At 29.6% G+C, this 20,997-nt stretch overlaps 4 protein-coding genes and 2 non-coding genes across 6 annotated transcripts; 1 reads left to right on the top strand and 5 right to left on the bottom strand.

The window, feature by feature from the left end:
* Positions 1–908: 908 nt before the first annotated feature.
* LOC134835274 (sodium channel protein Nach-like) lies at positions 909–4,522 on the bottom strand (the record flags this gene model as incomplete). Its single annotated transcript, XM_063850146.1, has 4 exons — positions 909–1,084; positions 1,999–2,780; positions 3,549–3,862; positions 4,466–4,522. Coding segments are annotated over 4 exons (1,329 nt in total), but the record flags the coding sequence as incomplete, so codon positions are not given.
* Positions 4,523–4,626: 104 nt separating this feature from the next.
* LOC134835273 (pickpocket protein 11-like) lies at positions 4,627–7,555 on the bottom strand. The gene is made up of 5 exons (XM_063850145.1): positions 7,396–7,555; positions 5,933–7,099; positions 5,111–5,285; positions 4,885–5,054; positions 4,627–4,640 (listed from the first exon to the last, which is right to left on the bottom strand). The coding sequence occupies exons 1-5, from the start codon at positions 7,553–7,555 to the stop codon at positions 4,627–4,629; spliced, it is 1,686 nt and encodes a 561-aa protein (XP_063706215.1).
* An 88-nt stretch (positions 7,556–7,643) lies between these two features.
* On the bottom strand, positions 7,644–7,762 carry LOC134836209 (5S ribosomal RNA). Its single transcript, XR_010162273.1, has one exon. It is a non-coding gene; the product is annotated as a 5S ribosomal RNA (ribosomal RNA).
* A 1,714-nt stretch (positions 7,763–9,476) lies between these two features.
* LOC134836208 (5S ribosomal RNA) lies at positions 9,477–9,595 on the top strand. Its single transcript, XR_010162272.1, has one exon. It is a non-coding gene; the product is annotated as a 5S ribosomal RNA (ribosomal RNA).
* A 98-nt stretch (positions 9,596–9,693) lies between these two features.
* LOC134835272 (pickpocket protein 11-like) lies at positions 9,694–11,916 on the bottom strand. The gene is made up of 2 exons (XM_063850144.1): positions 11,714–11,916; positions 9,694–10,843 (listed from the first exon to the last, which is right to left on the bottom strand). Exons 1-2 carry the CDS (start codon positions 11,914–11,916, stop codon positions 9,694–9,696), a joined length of 1,353 nt encoding a protein of 450 aa, XP_063706214.1.
* A 472-nt stretch (positions 11,917–12,388) lies between these two features.
* On the bottom strand, positions 12,389–20,855 carry LOC134833978 (uncharacterized). The gene is made up of 7 exons (XM_063848488.1): positions 20,581–20,855; positions 18,925–19,071; positions 18,657–18,748; positions 16,046–16,155; positions 15,051–15,630; positions 14,461–14,997; positions 12,389–12,816 (listed from the first exon to the last, which is right to left on the bottom strand). The coding sequence occupies exons 2-7, from the start codon at positions 19,010–19,012 to the stop codon at positions 12,586–12,588; spliced, it is 1,638 nt and encodes a 545-aa protein (XP_063704558.1). The 5' UTR covers positions 19,013–19,071; positions 20,581–20,855; the 3' UTR covers positions 12,389–12,585.
* Positions 20,856–20,997: the final 142 nt, after the last annotated feature.

The following is a 20,997-nucleotide window of genomic DNA, read 5'->3' as shown; positions in this document are numbered from 1 at the left end:
GTTGGATAATGCGTACTTTCCACAACAGTCACCGTTGGACTATCAGCACTCAAAAATAACGAATACCAACAAAGTGACGAAGTGAGTGCAGCACCGAAAAAAATCGCAATGGACCAAAAAATTTTCTCGTTCGTTTTAATAGAGACATCCACGAAAAAACGAAAATTATGTGTCAAAGTATTAGTGCAATAAATTCGCAGACGTCCTTTAACCCACTGAAGAAAATGAAGTTTAAAAGGTTTTTTGGTATTTTTTTCCTTTGAAGTCATTTTAATGAAAAATTTGGATTGAAACTGATAAAAATTACTAAAACGCACTCGATTTTTATAGTAAAATCGGTAAAATCAATCAAAATAATCATAAATTGTCGAAAAAAATCGTAGGCGCCTGATGAATGACCGTATTTTCCTGGAATTTCATTGAAAAAAATACTACAAGTATCAATTTCACGTCAAATATTGATGAGACATTTATTCGATGAAATTATTTATTCCTAGTACAAGCTGAATCCAACTCTACTTTTACGTCGAAAATCGTTGCTGTCTCGTTTTTGAAGTGATGTCACGCGGATTTTCGTGCGGCGATCTGATAACCAGTCAAAAAAGTTCCTCACGGTGAAGATATAAACTGAAAAATAATAAAAAAAATTTCATTTTTAGTCTAAAATCAAATTAATTTCTTACAGAATTCATAGATATTGAGGAAACTCAGTCCCAGGAAAAGTCCCGTAAGTCCACCAAACATCGCCAAAACGTTCATCCAGTTCAAAAACATGTCGCGACGATAAGCGGTTGTTACGATATCCGTGTAGTAGACATGCAAAATTGATTGGTTTCGGAATGAAATGCCACGTCTTTGAATTAAAAAATTAATTTTAATGAAAATTTTGGAGTAAAAAAATTAAAAACTTACAAATATTCCGTCATTCTAACAGATTGGTTGAACCGGACTTTGGATTGAGTTGGAGTCACGGAATATGTGAAGTACTTGCATGCGGGCAGACATCTGCATGTTGTTTCATGGTAAGTGTGATGGATGAAGTCTAAGGAAATGTTGAGTTGTGGTTCTGCTTCGTTAATTAAATCTACGAAAAAAAAAAGAATTAAAATTAAAATCATTTTTTTTTAATTATGGGGCAAAATTAATAAAATTAGGAAGCAAAAAAAAAATATTGAAAAAAAAACTAAAAATGTCAAGAAAAATCAGTTTTTCATAATTTTTCAAGAATTTAAAAAAGTTTTTTTAATAAATTTTACGAGGATTGTGTATTTTGACATGGTATTTTGCCATTTTTTTTTTCTAGCTGCTCAAAATTAATTTTAAGCCTGGGCTCGTTCCTTGTCCCTAAGATTTATCCAAATTCGGGATTAATAAATTTAAAAAAGTTTTGAAATATTTTATAATTTAGAAAATTAGGTAATTTAAAAAAAATAAAAATTAATCAATATTTTACTTATTTTAAAGAATTATAATTTCCCAGGTAATAATTTCAAGAGTCGAAAATCCTTTTTTATAAAATAAAATGAAAATCATCAAAATGAAGTTATTTTGGTCTTTTTAATTTTCTGAACAAAATACAAAAAAAAAAATAATTAAAAAATTAGATAAAAAAATGATTTTTTTTTCTTTACAAACTTTTTTAAAAAAAAAATTTTTTTAAAATTTTTGACAGAAATTTTTTTTATGAAATTTTTAATATTTTTTAAAAATTGAGATTAATTTTAAATTATTAATTTTGGCCCAATTAAAAAAAAATTCAACAAAAATTCAGAATTACAATGCAGAAACTGAACAATAATGGACTATTTTAAAATACAATAAAAAATTAAATATAAATTTTGTAATAATAAAAAAATGTTTTTAGAAGCAAATCTGTTAATTTTTTTTTTAACTAAAAATTCCTACTTTGAAAAAAATTATTTTTTACTTCCTAAAATTTTTAAAACATTTTTTTCTTTCATTTGGAGCGAACTTAGATAGAAAAATGTCAATACTTACGGTAATTCTTCATGATACATTGGTTCTCCACCGCATTACAAATGGGAAGCGTTCCGTTTCTCGGATAATTGTATGGAACACACCCACATAATTTGTAGGTAATCAATCTTCGGCATTCGTTCATGCAATTCTTATAACTGTACCTCCTCATAACGTTCAAATCCACCTCTGAATCGTCATAACATTTACGCAGTGAAATTTCTTTCGTGAGCACTTCCTCTTTGCTGTACGTATAATCAGGCATAACTCCGAGATACGTCGCATAATTGTCCTGAATTAAAATATTCGGCGAATTGGTGCCCGGAAAGTCATAAGAATCGTGAATGATGACACGAAATCCCGTCATGCGGTACGACGTATAAAAATAATCGTCATACAACGGATTTAAGACAACTATGAGACCTGCCGAGGGTCCGCTGGTTGTAACGAGTTTGACTTGGTTCAAAATTGAAGATTTTGTCCTGGTTGAGTTATCATGCTGACTAGCTGATTTGAGTCCGAGATAGTTGAAGGAACAACAAGCACCGAAAAACGTAAGTGTGTCCTGGAAAAAGGCATCGCAACGCACTTCAGTGCCGCGCCAGTAGCATTTTTGTATCATGTCCGAGCAAAGAGGCATTAGTTTTTCCATTACTTGGTGAATTTTCATGTTGTTGTGTGCCAATAAGGTATCCAAGTCCTCGAAATTTTCGCCAAAATCCGTTTTGAAGTCAATATATCCTCGCAGGAGGTTTAGAGTATCCAATGTGTCATTAACAGTTGTATTGGGAATCGGATTTTTCCTACAAAAAATATATCAATAAATATTTTTCTTACAGATTCAGGCCTTGAATCGTCCTAAACCTAATAAAAATATTAAAAAATTTAATTAAAAAAATATTTTTAAAATCTTTATAAAAAAAATTTATATTGAATTTTAATTTTAATTTAATTTAAAATTAATTTAATTAATTTTAAAAATTTTTATAATAAAATGGTGTTAAAGAAAAATAATCAAATTTTTTTTCTAAAATTTTAAATTAAAAAATAAGGTCCAAAATTTAATATACCTATAAAAAATAATAATTTTAGTGAAAATTAATTTTAAATAGTCTTTTAAATAAATAAGTTTTTTAAAACTTTTCGTTCAATAATTAAATAAAAATAAAAAAATAAAAAAAAAAAAATTAAAATTTTTTTTTAAACTTTTCGTTTAAAAATTTTTTTCCAAATTTTAAATGATTTGATTTTTATAAAATCAGAGCAATTTTCGTTTTTATTTTATTTTTTAACTTTTTCATGTAAATAAAATAAATTTTATTTTAATTAAGAAAATTTTGTAAAAATCATATATTTTTGTCCTATTCGTATTTATTTAAATCAAAAATATTTTTTTTTAAATAAACAATTTTTTAAGGCCAATAATTTTTTTTTATTAAAACAAATTTTTATTTTATTCCGAAAAAAATTGGAAATATTTTTTTAATGAAAATTTCGAGAGCTAAAAAAAAGTTATTTTTTTTAAATATATTTTTTTGGTTTCATTTGCTTTGATCTCAAGAAAAACTTACAATTCTTTTGCCATCGCATAAATAGCTTTCTTGCTGATTTTGTTGACATTACAGATCGTCACTGCCGGAAACGGAATCTTATAAGTCGGATATTGCACACTTTCAACAATATTCACGGTCGGTGTGTCCGAACTCAAGTACATCGAGTACCAAATGAGCATAGAAGCGATGCAGGAACAAATGACGAGATTCGTGGACCAAAAAGTCTTTTCCCATTTATTGCACGTCTTGTCAATTAAAAATCTAAAATCGTGAGCCGAAGTCATCTTGCAAAATATCTTAAAACGACTTTTTATCCATTTTATTGCGGATAACTCCAAAAAGAGGTGAAGATACTTTTTAAAGATATTTTCTGACATTTTTCGATGGCGACTCAAGAAAAACTGAATAAAATTTAAAAGAAACCGCTCTTTATAAAAGAAGGATGATTTTTTGATTGATGAACTTTTATTTATAGGTTTCTATTTTTGTTATTAGCACACGTCAAAAAACAAAAGTATCCAGTACTTTTCCATAAAAAAGGCCCAATTTTGACGGTGAGGGAGATGTCCCACAAAAACATCGTGTAATTGAGGAGCAAAAGAGGCGTTTTGATTAATGATCACAAAAACACGTCAAGAAAATGATCAAATTTAGTATTTTTCCATAAAAATAACTCGACTCTTGCGTTGGGAAATGTCGCTGTCCCGTTTTTGAAGTGGTTCCACATAAAGTTTTGTGCTGCGTTCGGCGAGCCAGTCGAAAAAGTTCCTCATGGTGAACACATAAACTGAAAATTAAAAGGGAATTAAAGGAAAAATCGGGATTTTTTTTATCAATTTCGGTTGCTTTTAATTAATTTTAAACTTTTTGTCTAAAAAAAAATTTCTGAAAAATTATTGCAACTTTTTCAAAAAAAAAAAAAACTTAAATTGAAGGTTTGAAATATTTTGAACAAAATTTTTGGTAAAAAAAAAATATAAAGATTGATATATAAAAATAAAATTATTTTCATTTTGGGAGATTTTGTTTGATTTCTCTCCACTTTTGAGTTCAAATTTGGAAAAAATATAAAGTAAAATTTAACAAATGTTAAGAGTTAGCGTTTAACGTCTAAAAACGTTAAAAAATTTAAAACAAAAAATTAATTTTTTTATATCCCTTTATATCTCATGGGACAAGAAAAATAAAAATATTAAATTTATTAATTCTTAATTTTATTTCAATTTTTTATTAATTTTTTATATTTAAGTTTATTTCAAGTTATTTTTTTTAATTTTAAAAATTATTTTTATTTTTTTAGACAAAAGACAAAAAGTTTAAAATAAATTTTGACCATTCTTAATAAATTTCTTACTAAATTCAAAGACATTTAGAAGACTCAGTCCCATAAAAAGACCAGTTAAGCCACCGAACATCGCTACAACGCTCATCCAGTTCAAATACATGTCTCGGCGATAGACAGTCGTTACGATATCCGTGTAATAAACGTGAACAATCGATTTATTCTGAGTCTCAATTCCTCGTCTAAGGAAGAAAAATTGTCAAAAATGCAAAAATAAATATCAAAAAAAATTTCTTACAGATACTTTTGAGTCCTGACCGACTGATTGTATTTAATTCTGCCATGAAAAGACACAGCTTGGTATTGATAATATTTGCAGGGGGGCAGGCAGTGGCAACTTGATGACGAAAAAGGTAGTTCTGGCATAAAATTTAGTGATTCGTTGATTAGAGGATTCACATCGTTGATTGTTTCTGAAAATTTAGATTTTTAAAATTAAAATTAAATTTTTCAATAAGATCCAAAATTTTTAAAAACTACAAAACTAAAAAATATCACAAAATTAATTTTGATTTAAAAAAATAATTTTTGAAACTTTTCAATTTTTTTTTTGTATAATAAGGCCACTCTAAATTTATTTAATTTTTTTTTCAAGATTTTGGGGAGAAAAATAAAAAAAAAAGTTTTGAAATAAATAATTTAAATTTTCAAAACAATTTTTGACCTTTTATGAAAATTTTTTTTTAGAATTTTTTTTAATTTCGAGATTATTTAAAACAAAAATTTTCCTAAAAATTAAAAAAACCCTTTAAAAGGGAGATTTTAATAAAATATTAATTTTTTTTAATATGATTCGTTGAATTTTTGATGTTAGGAAATTAAATTAAAGCAAAATTTCGAAAAAAAAAATTTGGAAAGACCTAAAGATAATTTTTAAAGTTTTAGTTTGAAAAATTTAGAAAAAAATGCTAAAAATACCACAAAAATTAATCAATCGGGATAGTTTGATCGATGTGGTTCAACATTTTTTTTAATTTTAAAAATTTAAGATAATAACATTCCGGGCTTTATTTTTAATTAATTTAATTAATTTTTTTTTTCTTTAATTTTAGAAACTCACCAAAGTTCCGAATGATGCATCGTTGTTGCACGGCATCACAAATCGGGAGACTCCCATTCCTCGGATAATTATAGGGGACACATCCACACAACTTGAAGGCAATTAATCTTCGACACTCGACCATGCAATTGATGTAGCTGTAACGTTGCATGACATTCAACCGAATTTCCGAGTCCGAATAACAAAGCCGCAACATGATGTCCTTCGAATAAATTTCGTCCTTGCTGTAGGTCGATTCTGGATTGATTCCGACACGTGCGACATAATCGTGCTGCACAAAGACATTCGGCGAATTGAGTTCCGGAAAATCATACGAATCGTGAACAATTACGCGAAATCCCTTCATTTTGAAGGTGGAGAAAAAATAATCGTCAACGAGCGGATTGAGGACAATTGTGAGTCCGTTAAGGGGACCACTGGCAGTAACGAGTTTCGCTTCTTGCAATATCGAGGATTTAGCGCGGCGACTGGAGTTTCGGTAACTTTTGAGTCCAACGTAGTTGAAAGAGCAGCAGTTGCCGAGAAAAGTGACAGTTGACTCGAAAAAGGCGTCACAACGTACCTCGGTGCCCAACCAAAAACATTTTTCGATCGTTTTGTCACATTCCGGCATGAGTGTGGCCATGACATTTTCAATTTTTAATTTATTAAAAGCCAATAATTTATTTAAATCGTCAAAACGGTCTCCATAATCGGTTTTTAACTGAATATAACCGTTCAATTGCTTCAAAAGCTCTAAAGTATCATCTTCGGTCGCATTCGGAATCGGATTCTTCAATTTTTTAGCAAATGCAACAATTGCCTTTTTACTGATTTTGTTGACATTACAAACCGTGACTCCCGGAAAGGGGATTTTGTACGTTGGATAATGCGTACTTTCGACCAAAGTCACTGTCGGAGTCGCCGAACTCAAAAATAACGAATACCACACCAGTAAAACAGCAAACATGGAACAAATGACAACCACGACGACCCAAAAAGTCTTTTCAATTTTACTGTATCCGGTCCGGATGAAATATGGAAAACCGTGAGAGGCAGTATTTGTACAAAAAATGACGAGACGACTTTTGATCCACGTCACAAAAGTCGATTTCCAGAAAAGCATGAAAAGTTTTTGCGGATTGTAGATGTCTTTCTTCATTGTTGCGGTTGAGGTGCAATCAGAAACTGAAGAACACACCGGAAAATGTTCGTTTTTAAAGGAAATATAAATAGATTGTTGATTGTTGGTTGTCGGATTCGGTGCAAGATTGATGAATGTTGATGAGAAGCCACACAAATCCAAAAAAAATGGTGAGTTTGGGTTTTATTTTCCTTCGTAGACTAGTTTCATGGCGTTCACCTTCTTTCGTCTCTTCTTTTGTTTCATGAAGATGTCAAAAAGGACTCGAACGGTGAAGAAATATACTAAAAAATTGAAGAAAATTGTTACATAAAAATTATTGTTAAAAATGTTTTCTTACTAATTTCATATCCGGTGACCAGACTGAAGCCCACAAACAAGCCTGTTAAACCGCCAAACATAGCCAGGACGTTCATCCACGTTTGGAACATATTTTTGCGGTACCGGGTTGAGACCAAATCATTGTAAAAGACATGGAGAACTGTTTGATTTTGGTTCATGTCGATTCCTTGACTAAAAAAAATATGAATTAAAAAAGTTAAAATTGGAGCGAAATAATAAAATTTATTTTTTAGAACAAAAAAAAAATGCCAACGACACGCGGCGTTCCCAAGCGGTCACCCATCCAAGTACTAACCACGCCCGATGTTGCTTAACTTCGGTGATCGGACGAGAACCGGTGTTTTCAACATGGTATGGACGTTGACGAGTGTTTCAGTGATAGAAGTCGTACTCATACATTGAAAAAAATCAAAATAAGGCGTAATACATTAATGGCGACGGCAAAAAAGGGCATTTTTTGACCCCCGCTCCCCCTATAATCGTAAACCGTCGAAATTCAATAACCCCCCCCTAATTTACGACGTGTTTTTTTAACATAACACTCCCACCTCACTGAAAAGGAAATTTTTAGTATCAGTTCAAATTTCAATGAAAGCTCGTGAAAAATTTGAAAAAAAAACCTCAATTAAATGAAAATTTGAAAAAAAAAGATTACGAAGTCTGAAATACTTCAAAAATTATTTTAAATAATTCAAAACGAAAATTTTTTAAACCGTGAATATGGCATATTTTTACGACGTCGTACATTTCTGTTTACCCCCTCCCCCCTCCTCGAAATCCGTGGTAAATTTGAGTTGAAAAATCAACGAAAAATTTAAAGTGAATAAATTGAAGAAAATTAAAAAAAAAAACACAAATATAACCAAAATAATGGGAAAGTGTGTTTTGTCTTTAAAACTGGGTGCAATATCAATGCGAAAATCCAGGATGAAAAAAAATGTTATTCCCCGTCCCGTAACAGTTCCATCTATAAGAGATTCTTCTGAGGTTCTCTATATTACTTCAACCTCCCGCATCCTCATCAGTTTTGGAAAAATCTAAAATTTCGTCAGCATTTTTCGCAGATCAGGATATTTTATTACACGACAACTATACAGACGGTGACACTTTACTTGCGTAAGAACTACGAGAGTGCTTTATTCTCTGTGGAACACCTGTTTCGCATGTAACAATGATCTTAAAAATTTAAAAAAAGCGTCATCCGAAAATACCAATAGACAGTCGCACGCTGTTAGAGACACCAAAAAAATTGAAATTCGAAAAATGGGAGAAGGACGTTATATTCATTTTGGTTTACACAGGAATTAGAACCCTCTTTTAAGAAATTAAATATTAATATAGGGATTGTGAAATTTAAAAAACTGTAAATTTTTAAAAATTTGTTTGTTAAAAAAACTATGGCGCCATCCATTTACGGCGTCGGATAAAAATGGACATTTTTTGACCCCCACCCCCCCTATAATCGGAAACCGTCGGAATTTAAAGACCCCCCCTAATTTACGACGTACTTTATAGTAAAAAACCGCCCTCCCTTTTTCAAGAAAAATTGTTAAAAATTAACTCAAATTTATATGGAAATTTGTGAAAAATTGTTCATGTTTACTCAGTAAGTTAAAAAACAGATCAAAAAAGTTTGAAGCGCTCAAATCAGAAGATGAATTGAAAAAAAAATCTTAACTATAGAGAATTTATACGACGTCGTATTTTCCTTTTACCCCCCCCCCCCTCCCCCTACGTCGAAATCCGTCGGAAATTCATGGACCCCCACCCCCCCTCAAATTTCCGACGCCGTAAATGGATGGCGCGCTATTAAAATATTCATTAAGGGCCCAAATTTGTTAAAGTTTTGTCATTTTGTATGAAAAGTATTTCAAAACTTTTTTTTTATTTTGCCCCCCCCCATTTTGAAAAAAATCTTTTGGGACAAAAACATCGAAAAAATAATTGGAATCGCCTAACTGTTGAAAAAATAAATCAAATGTTGAAAAAAAGTAGTTGTAAATTTGAGTGAACAAATGGCAACGATCGAACATTTAAAAAATCTCTCAAATGTTATCAAATTTAGAACGACAGATATTCGTCAACGTCCATACCATGTTGAAAACACCGGTTCTCGTCCGATCACCGAAGTTAAGCAACATCGGGCGTGGTTAGTACTTGGATGGGTGACCGCTTGGGAACGCCGCGTGTCGTTGGCATTTTTTTTAATATTATAAGAAATTATGAAGAATTTTCTTATGAAAACTATTTTTTGCTATTTTTTAGGTTTTTTTTTAGAAGCGTAAAAAAAAATAACTTACAAGAAACTTTCCGACGAAAATGCATTCTCCCGATTAAAAACTCCCGTCGACACTTCCGTCAAATAATTGTAAAAATCACATTCCGGCATGCATCCGCAGGCTTTTTTGTTTGTCGTTTGCCGAATACCTGGCAACGTGAAATTCGTCTCCGGTTCAGCGACAGAATAAATATGCGAAATATCTTTGATGCAATTCATTTGGTTGACGGCACAATAGGGGATCGATCCGTTATTGGGATACGAAAAGGGCAAGCAACCGCATGTTCGGTACACAATTTGTTGCCGACACTCCGCCAAGCAATTCACATAAGTGTACTTTGTCATTGTTTCAAGCTTAACTTCGCCCTCTCTGAAACAATTTCTTACTTCCAAATCCTTTTCTTTCACTTCTGGCGTGCTGTAAGTCGATTCTGGCATTACACTGATATAAGCTTCGAGTCCCGCTTGAACCACTTTCGTCTCAGCATTGTTGTCAGCCAAGCTGTAGGCTTCGTGGGTAAGTACTCGAAAGCCGTAGGTGCTAATTGCCGCAGCTGCATAAGTGTCAATAAGCGGATTTAAGATGACGGACAAGCCAGTTTGGAAGCCACACGCTGAAACACGTCGCGGTTCTGTCACCTGATTTGCTGCTTTTGCCTGGTAATTCGTTTCTTTCAATCCGAAAAAGTTGAAACTGCAACAGCCGATATTGTTCATCGTCATAACTCGCTGAAAAATCGCATCGCACCTAATTTGAACGCCTTTCCACATGCACTTTTGAATCATGCGTCGACACGGTGCCGTTAAATCCCACATCATCTGATATGCCGTCATGTTGTTCGATTTCAAGATGTAATTCAGCATTCCGAGTGTCTCGATATTTTCAGCTTTGTAGTCGTTCAGCAGCAAAACCCGCAGCATGTGTTGCAAGTCTTCGAGCTCGATGCCGCCCGGCAAGAGAATTTCAGCTTCTTTTTGCTGCAATGCACTCAAAGTGATTTTGTTGACGCTGCAAATTGTGACAGCGGGAAACGGGATATTCCATGTGGCAAAGTGCGTGCTTTCAATTACCGTCGTCGTGGGAGTCGCACTATTCCAGTAAAGAGACAAATATAGGAGCACCAGAGCAACTATCATTGCAATTATGCACATGATGACCCACATAATTCTGAAAAAGACAGGAAAAGTTTCAAAATTAGGTCGTTCCAAATTTTTTTTAATTTAAAATATCATGAAAATTTACAATTTTAAGATTTCTTTTAATTCCGAAAAATTATTGATTATTAATTTATTTTAACTTTTTAACTCCTAAAAATTCCCTAAAAACTCCTAAATCTTCCTTATAAAAATGAATTTTGACATTAATTTTTATTTCACTTTTGACTGTTATTTATTTTTAAAAGAAAAATTTTAATAACGTTTAAAAAAAATAAAAAATAAATTTCAATATTTAAACAAATGTTTTTTTTAAAGATTTTTATCAAAACTTGCCAATATAATTTTAAAAACATTTTTAATTGCAATTAAAAATTTAAGTTCTGATTTTTTCTTAAATTTTATATATGAAATTAGATTTTTTGAAATTACAGATTGCTAAAAAAAATAAAAAAAAAAAAAATTAAATTTTGTTAAATAAATTTTCATTATTTTTATTTTATTTTCATTTTTTAGAACACAAACTGTTAGTTATTAATCAAATTTATTTAAAAAAAATGACATATTTTTATATTTAAAAAAAGGATTAATTTTAGGGCAAATTTTTTTTATTAATACCTAATTTTAAACATTTTTTTGGTAATTTTTTAATGATTTTTTTTTAATTTTTGAAAAATTTTATGAAAACATTTTGAAAAATCTTATGAAAAAAATTTTGAAAAATTTAATATTATAGGAAGAAAAATTTTTATAAAAATTCACTCAAAAATCCATTTTATTTTATTTTTTAAAGAATTTTTACACGAATTCATACTCTTCAGAAAAAAAATTATTTTAAAAAACGTTGAGTTTTCTTAAATTTATAAAGAAAATTAAAACTTACTTCTCCCATAACGCAAAATCCTTTCGAACGAGATGGTTGTAGCCATGAAGAGCCGTAATTTCGCAGTAAAAAATGCATCGATCCTTGAACCATTGCCAAAAAGAAAAATCTTCCTTGTATTTTACAGGTTTTTTGGTCTTATTATTCTCCTTGATGACCTTTTGAGCAGCATTTATCATCCGAGCATTGTGATTTTCAAGCATTTTTCTGCTATTTTTGGAGATATTTTCACTCAAAGAACCATTTTAAGACTGAATAGAAAAAATATTTCCCTGACAGACGCAATCGAAGTTATTAATTATTTAAAGGACACGGTGTCATAATTAGCATTTGTCGCAAAAATTTGTTTGTCATTCAGGAACGGAAATTATTTTGGGTCAACTTTGTTCCTAAAAAATTTTTTGTAAGAAAATTTTTTCTTTTTAAAAATAAGAATTCTTAAAATTTCTTAAAAAAAAATTATTTTTGGTCAGAAATTCGTGAAAAATCAGAACTTTTATTTATTTCACGCCACTGAATCTCATTAATTATTTATTTCGACATCAAACGTTGCTTCCCTAAATCACTCATGTCCTCGATAATCGATAAATTTTGTCTGATTTCTGAACATAAAAGACACCTGACAGTCAAAAAACCTTTTTTTTTTGTTAAAATTATTCTAACTTGTAGAAAAAAACGTGTTACATTTTATTTTTATCTCTTTTTTTTGTGTAAATCATAGTCATACATTCCAAAACCCTTGTCCCAAAATCAACAATTTTTAGTGAGAAAATTTTCTTATGTCTTAGTAAAATGTGTTTGCCGTAGAATAAATAATATATTTATGGATAACTATTCTAGCGTTTTAGCGTAAAAGGTAAAAAATGTGACATTTAGCGGACTTTCTTTGAAATAATTTCAATCATCTCGTCGACTCGGCCACTTTTTCCTTTGAAATCCTTCGGGTTGGGTCCGATCATTTGCACTAATTGTGGGATATCGGGCGACACAAAGACGAATTTCGAGAGAGCTTTCATGCCGCGGAACAAACGTTCTTCGTCCGGTTGCTGTTGGAAGAATTGGAGCAATGCCATCGAGATTTCCACCGAAATGTCATCAAAGACCTACAAAAAAAAATAGTTTTTATTAAATTTATTTATTTTGATTTTTGTTTTATTTTTTTACTTAAAAAAAGTAGAGAGAAAAATTTAAATAGTTTAAAATAAAATTGGAAAATTTTTGATATATGTTTTTTTTTATTCAAAATTATTTCAATTTTGGATGAATAAATTAAATTGAATTAATTAATTTTGTGTGCCCAAAACTATTTTTTGTGAAAACTATTTAATTTTTATTAGAAATTTCAAGCAAAAATTTTTTTTGTCTAAAAATATTAAACTTTTTCACCAGGGAGATAATATTTCAACACTTTTAATTTTTATGAACTTTAATATAAAATTTAACAAAAATCGAAATTTTAAGAGTTTTCAAACATCAATTTTTTAATCATATTAAATTTTGAATTTTTAGATTTAGCTTGGTCTTCTCTTTCGAGCAATATGTAACACATTTGATTTTATAGTTGAAAACATTGTTAATTTGTTTTTAACTTTTATTTTTATCTTTATTACATTTTCCTTTGTAAACCCTATGAAATTTGACAAAATTTTGAAAATTTTTACAAATTTGCCCATAAATCTTCATTCTGCATCAAATGAGCAAAAAATTTAATTAAAATAAGTTTGCAAAGATTTTTTGCAAAAATATTTGAAAATATTTTCAAAGCTTTGCAAATATTTGCAAATCTTGATTTTTGAATGGCTCTCCTGAACGCTACAGAAAGGGTATCGAGCTAAAACCAGCAAAATTCAAGAGAGCTATTTGTAACACTACTTTTTAAAACGTTTTGCAAATTTGCAAAAAATCGCAAAATTTGCGAACTTTGACCTCGCAAATCTCAACATTTGCACATGTGATGAAGGCAATGCCATATAATTAGAAAATCGCCAAAAATTTGCTTTTTTCGATACTGCTTCCGTAAATTAATAATTTTTTTGCAAATCTTTATTGTAAAGATTTTCAACATTTGCAAATAAGATAAGTGATATTTTTATTAAATGCGATGCAAAAAAATTTACAAAGTTTGCAAAAATTTTCAAAAATTTGTAGCAATGTTAAATTTTATCAAATGTGAAAATTGTAAAAAAAAAAAAAATAAAAAATGATATTTTGTGAATTTAAAAAAAATTATTGAAAAATATATTTTGAACATTAAAATATACAAGTCTTTAATTTTTTCAAAATAAAATGTTCAAAATTTAAAGTTTTTGTCAATTTATAGCTTTTCCCGTATCTCCCAGAAAATTAAAAAAAAATATTTGTTGTTTTATAAAGTTTTGAAATTTGAACTAAGTTGTAGAAAAAACAAAAAATTTCTTAAAAAGAACTTATTATTATTAAAAAATAATAATTTTTGCAAATCTAAAATTCAATAAAAAAATCAATTGAAAATCAAGTGAAAAAATCAAATTATTTTTTATAAATTGATATAATTTTTTGTTTCATAATAAATTTTAAAAAAAATCAAATAAAAAAAGAAAATAAAATTTAAAAAAAATTAAAAAAAAATTATTAAAAAAATATATTTTTAATAAAATTGTAATGTTTCAACTAAAAAAATCTATAACAGTTTAAAATTATCCCATTTTATTTTTTTTATTGCTCTCTGAATTCGCCTAAAAATTAAAAAATTAAAAAAAATTACTTACCACAGTCTTCACATCTTTGCACGCCAAATTATGCACAATTGCGGACCCCAAATCCTGCAATTTCGGACAAGTAGCGAGCAAGCAATGCACCGCCGCCTTCGTCGTTATCCGGATATTCGATACAGTCTGATTGTTGAATTGCCACTCGCTGATGTACAAAAGCCACTCCGAAGCATTTGTGTTCTCAAACAAATTGCAAAGGAACAGGGCAAGTGCCTGTTGCTCCTCGGGCGTGTGTTTGTCGATGTCTTGTGCGTAATTCATCATCACGTGATCGCGTCTGTCTTGGTGCAACAAGAGAATAACGTCGTCTTTCAAGGCACAACAGGCAAGGGCTCGCAATAAATGCACTCGTGTCTCGGGCGACATTTCGGGATCGCGCAACACATGTCCGACAAATACGAGGAAGGAGTCTCCCAAGGCCCACGAACCTTCGCCAAAGAGGAGATATTGATGCAACTCTTCCAGCGCAACTTTTTCGTCTTCAACTAATTTATCGTCGACCAGTTTGACGAGACCTTCGAGCTCAGTTTTGGCCTAAAAAGGAAGGTTTTGAGAGAAATTTCTCAAAAAACTGGAAAAAAACTTACATCGATGTCTTTGAAAACGATCGGTGGATCACGTGCCCGTTTGCGTTCCTCTTCGGCACGTTTTTCGGCAGCCTCATCTTCGAGCGCCTGTTCGGACGGAAGCATTTCGGCAGCAACTTCAGCTGTGCCATTTCCGTTTTCTGCTTCAGACATGCTGTTTGAATTCTGATCACTCTCTCCTGAACTATTTCCCGTTGCGGATTTCGACTTTTTCTTCTTGTGCTTCTTTTCTCCGTTCTTTTTGCGCTCCTTTCGCGCTAATTTCTCATTTATCGCTTGTCGTCGTTCGTCGAGTGCCTGTGAGTGTTGTCGCGCTGCCTCAATTTCGGTGTTTAGCGCATCAAAGCCGGGCGATGTTTCACGTTGGGCGATTTGTGGCTCGAATGAGAATGCAGAACTGCCGGGTTGCGGTGCCTCGAGACTTTCAATCAAGGGAGCGAGACTTTGTCCGAGCGGCGTCGAGAGAATCTCTTGCGGCAGGTCCAAAATATACTTCGGGATGCTAGTGCCGCACAAAAATTGACACAAATCCTCGGAAAAGGTGTTGCAATTGTGCTTGAGAAGGTTGTAACAGGCACCTCTAAAACAAAATTTTAACGAAAAAAAATGTTAAAATGGTCTGATAATCGCAAAGTGCAATAAACTTTGCCGAAACTTAATTAAAAATGAGTCAATTTCGAGAAAAATTCTTTCTTTCTATTTTATTATGAAAGCAAAACAAAAGTCATCGCAGTAAAAATAGAATTTTCGGCTCGAAAAAACACAAACAAAATTTAATGATTTATTTTTAGCGCATTCTAAATTAATTTTTTTTCTCTTGTCCATCCGTTTAATGATAAAAATTGCTTGAAACACGCTCAAATCTCACTTTAGCAAAATCACCAAGTACAAAAAAATTTCTTAAAAATTCTCGTAGGTAACAATCAATTTTTTTTTCACTTCCCACTCTCAGTGACTCCATTTTTCCCAAAATAAAAAATGATAAGACAACTCACCTAAAGGTACTTTCAGCTAATCCACGAACGTAGTCTTTGAATACTTGATACGGTATAAATGTTTCGCCGATTTTCTGCTTTTTCTGTGGTTTGCCGAGAACTGTGGTGCCCTATAATGACAAAAAAAAATAAATAAAAAAATTATAAACACGTGTTAAATGTGTGTCTTAGAATGCAGTTAAAATTTAGAAGAAAAAAAATTAAAGAAAAAATAGAGAAAAATTCCGCACCTTATTGACTACCGGAAAACTCGTGAAAAACTGAATAATTTTGAGATTGAAAATTTTTCAACATTTTAACTCTCATCCAAAAATACATTTTCGTGTGAGAAAGATGAGAATTTAGGGTGGGTCATGTTTGTTTGGTGATACATAATTAAAAAAAAAATTTATTTATTAATTCTTTTTTATTTTTTTTTAATTTTTAAATTTAAAATAGTTTTTAATTTTTTTTAAAATTAAAATTAAAAATTTTTAAAATTAAAAAAAAAATAAATTTTAATTTTCTTAAAAATTAAATTTAAAAGTTTTTCATTTAATTTCTTATATTCTTATTAATTTTTTAAATCTTTGAAATATAAATTTTCAAAAAATTTGTTTTTATTTTTTAATTTATTTTAATTTTTTATTTAATTTATTTTATATTTTTGATTCTTATTTAATTTTTTTTTAATTTAAATTTAAAATTTTTATTTAAAATTTTTTTATTTTTACTTTTTAATTAAAATTTATCAATTTTTTTTAAATTTTTCTTTATCAAAGAAAAATGTAAAAAAATGTTCATCCTACAAAATCTCTCTTTCATTCTGCAAACACCGCGACTTATTTTTAGTTCGTGCATCGTTTCGTCATGCGTGCGCGCGATTTTCGCCGTTGCGTCTCTTTCTTATTTTACGGAGACCTGTTTCATCATCAATTTGGATGAAATGTAAGAACTTTCATTTTTTCTTTGTAGTAGACATGAGACACATTGGGAACAACAGCATCGTAAAAGATAAAGGAAAATTTTTGGAATTTTTGTGTGGGTCTCGTAAATTTCCATTCGCGATGCGATTTTTCAAAAATATCAAATTAACACGACAAAAAGTGCAATATTTATTTTTTTGTTGTTAACGACCTCTTTTGATGCACAAACTTGTTGAGGAAATGCACATTTGTGCCAAAAAAATTAATCTCAACTGAATCAGACGAGTTGTGTCTTCTTCATTCTTGCAAATGTTTGACAAAAAACCGCGATCTAAAAATAAGTTAAATTAGAAAGTGGGACGATGCACTTGCTTATGACGGGTTATTTATTTTTGGGATTTGACGAGCACAGTGGGACTTTGAACGACAATCGCGAGTGGAGACGTCTTGTTGTTGTTAGTTGTTTGCAAACACAGAAAAAAATGTCATTGAGAATTTTCATAAAACATTTTTCGGCTGAGCCTTGACAGTATGTAGGAAATTTTAGAAGGTGATAATGACCTTTTGACGTCAGAAAAAATGAGAGGAATTAATTTTATGTTTTAATTTTTACTGTCGAGAAGTGTTTTGAGTGACATAGGAAACAACTGGTGCGAATTTGGCGATCAATAGCTTGGATAAATAGATATTTTCAAGGATTTTTTTTGATATTTTTTAAAACTTTTAGTGAAAAAATAATTTTTGGTCTTAACTTTGTGACTTTTTTAATAAAAAAAGACAAAATTGTGAAATATCGAAAATTTTCATATTTTATTATTTAATTTTGGTAATGTAATCTTGGATGATAATTTTTAAAACTTTTGAATATCTTCCTTTTTTTCAAAAAGTTTTGATCTTAATATAAAAAATTTTAATTTAGAGCTCGAACAATTTTTGAAATATATTATCAAAAAAAAAAAAATAATAATAAAATAAAATATTTAAAAATAAAGTTAAAAATCAATCTTATCGAAAACTGTAAAATAAAAAAAATACCCAGTGAAGATTTAAGCAAAAATTAAATAATAAAAAAACTCAAAATTAAATACGAGAGGTAGATGTCACTTTTGTGGCTGAGAGAAAAGGAGATAGACGTGCTGGCGATATTCTGGATAATTTTAGAAAAATAAAGCGATTGTTTAATTAATTGATTGAGTTTTCATAGTCATTGGGGTTACATTTTAATAATATTTTGAATAATAGACAATTATTTTTATATTTTTTCCAATACGCATTGTGATCAAATCCCGAATCTAATTTTGTGTTTACTTTCAATATTTAAAATATTTAAAATTGAAAAATTTAATATTTTTAAATAAATTTTCATTTTCAGATGGAGTCGCCTAGCACTTTATCTGAAATTAACTAGAAAATCTTGGCTAACAATTGCATAATAAAACGAACAATTAACACTTTTCATTAAAACAAAAAATAAACAAATCTTTTCAATAAATTTCTAGTACCTGAGGCACGTGAGAACTTTTCAAGGAAAAACAAATAAATTTTCCGTAGAAATCAAAATTAACGAACAAATCTCCCAGCGTAGGTGGCAAGGCGATAATTTAATGCCTCAACTTGTGCGGAATATTTTTTTGCGTCTCTTTTTTTTAAATCTTAATCAATTTTTGGCGTGCGTTTCAGCAAAAAAAAAAAAATGAAAAACTTACCGGTGTGATGCTCGATATTCCATGAGATCCGTAGAAAAACTCGCGTCCAAAAACAACGACAGCTGTGTGATAAATGCCGTCAATCTGACGTCCTATTTAGAAGAAAAATAACAAATTATATCGCGTTGGAAGATCTTTGTTTACAATTTCGTGTTTTTTAAATAAAATCGACGTCTGTTACAAAGTCGTAATTTTTTTTCTGAGAGAATTTCCTTTGTTTCACACGTCATTTGAGGTAAAGATGCGTAAAAAAAATTAAAAAAATTACCTAGCAACATTTGTGACATCATCGTTGCCATGCCTTGACTGAGGTCGTAGATGTACAATTCGACTGTGTGGTTTCCTGAGTCGTCCATCGTTTGAATTTTCTTTCACTTTTCTCTAAATATTTATTTTTTTTTCAAGTCTTTTTTCACTGAAATTAAAGAAAATTTAAAACTTCAAAAGTTGCACAAACCAAATGTCATGTCACTTCACTTTTCTTACCGATTTTTTTTTTGTTTGATGTTCAGTAAATGCAACTAAATATAGTTAAATTTCATTTGAAATTACATAATAAGACGGAACACAAAACCGCAAATTCCTCAAAGTTTTTCATATAAATAAACACTTGCGAATAATATTAGCATTCTCAACAAATTTTATGCACTGTGATGGGGTGATGATTTATTGATACACTTTTATCTTATTTTAATTTAGAATTTTATTGCCTCAACTTTGACAGTACGTGAACTTAATTGGATCACAAAGTATTTATTTTTTTATTTTTATTTAATTAAATATTTTTTTTATTTTTTATAAATTTAATATTTTTTAAAATTAATTAAATAATTAAAATTAATTAATTTTTTAAAGTTTTTTTTAATTTACCAATTTATTTTAAAATAATTAATTTTTTAAAGTTTTATTAATTTTTTTTTTATTTATCAATATTATTTTTATTTAAGTTTTTTTTTTAATTTTAATTTATTTTTTATTTTAAAAGCAAAAAAATTTTATTGAAGAAGTTTTTAATTTTTTTTTTTAAATTATTTTTTATTAAATCTCACTTTTTATTAAAAATTTTCTCTTATTTATTTAAAAAATATTTTTTTTTGTTCCCAAAAACTGGACTGTACTTTGCGGCAAAATATTTGCTACTGACTCTTCGTTCAAGACTTTATTTTTGGCATTCCACCATCATCATCATCATTAGTTCTTGTGTTGGTAGACATTCTCACACACGCGAAAATTTGTTTATTACGCGAAAAACGTCACCGCGAACAAAACGTAGATTTTCCTTTTGATACGAAAATTACTCGTAAATCGTTTTTGTGTTGGTCTGTCTCTAAAAATCATTGAAAATATGACGAAAAACGCTTAGAAATCTTTAATTGAGACTTTTTTCGCACCTATTTTCGACTAATGACTATTAAGCTATACGAAGGTAATTCAAATAAAAAAGCATGTAATATATGGGTTAGCATTAGTCGACTCGTGCTGATTTAGAAAATTATTTAAATAAATAAATATAAAATAGTTTGGGCCGATTTCTTTGTGATTTTGTGACATTTTACGAGTTTTTAATGACTTTTTGAGGAAAATCTTGAATAATTATAAATTCTTCGAGTCATGGACGGACAAAGAAGTGGAAAAATGTTTAATTATTTTGTGAAATTGTTTATCAATATAGTTTGGGAGATCATAAAAAAGATAACCGGCCTTGTCATTAAATTAAGTGAAATTAAAATATTATTTTTTTTAAATAAAAAAAAAACAAAAAAAAAATGATTGTTGATATTTTTCCGGAAAACTTTTTTAAATGATGATTGGTCATTTCATAACAATAATAAATTATTTTTGTTCTTCGAACTTTTAACCCATTGACGGCTTGAGGTGACTTGACATGACATTTCTTCAATTAATCTAAAATTAGATTTCTTACCTGTTAAAATTTTTTGTGGCAATATTCGACAATGATTCACTTTTTTATTCTCATTCGCGGAACTTTCTCTCTGTTATCATTTCTTTTATTTATTTTTAATTTGATATTTTTTTGTCTTTTTGTTAGAATCACAAATATTTACACTTTTTATGCTTCTTTTGATCTATTTTTAGCGATTGTCTCCTTTTCACTAGAGAATTTTGGGACTCTGAGAATGTCTTTTGCACTTTTTGAGCAAGAATCAACTAGACTCGCGTATTTTGCGGAACCAAAACAGAAAATGATGATGCAAAAATAGAGTAATTCAACACATATGATATTGACATATCGAAATAAAACACACATTATCGCACGTTGAATGTCAAAAAATTGGTGTTTAGTACGTTAAGCCACAATGAGATGGAGGAACGTTCGGTA

This window comes from Culicoides brevitarsis, chromosome 3 (genome assembly GCF_036172545.1).
Source record: "Culicoides brevitarsis isolate CSIRO-B50_1 chromosome 3, AGI_CSIRO_Cbre_v1, whole genome shotgun sequence".
In the NCBI taxonomy this organism is placed as follows: Eukaryota; Metazoa; Arthropoda; class Insecta; order Diptera; family Ceratopogonidae; genus Culicoides; species Culicoides brevitarsis.
This window is presented reverse-complemented; position numbering and strand designations above follow the sequence as displayed.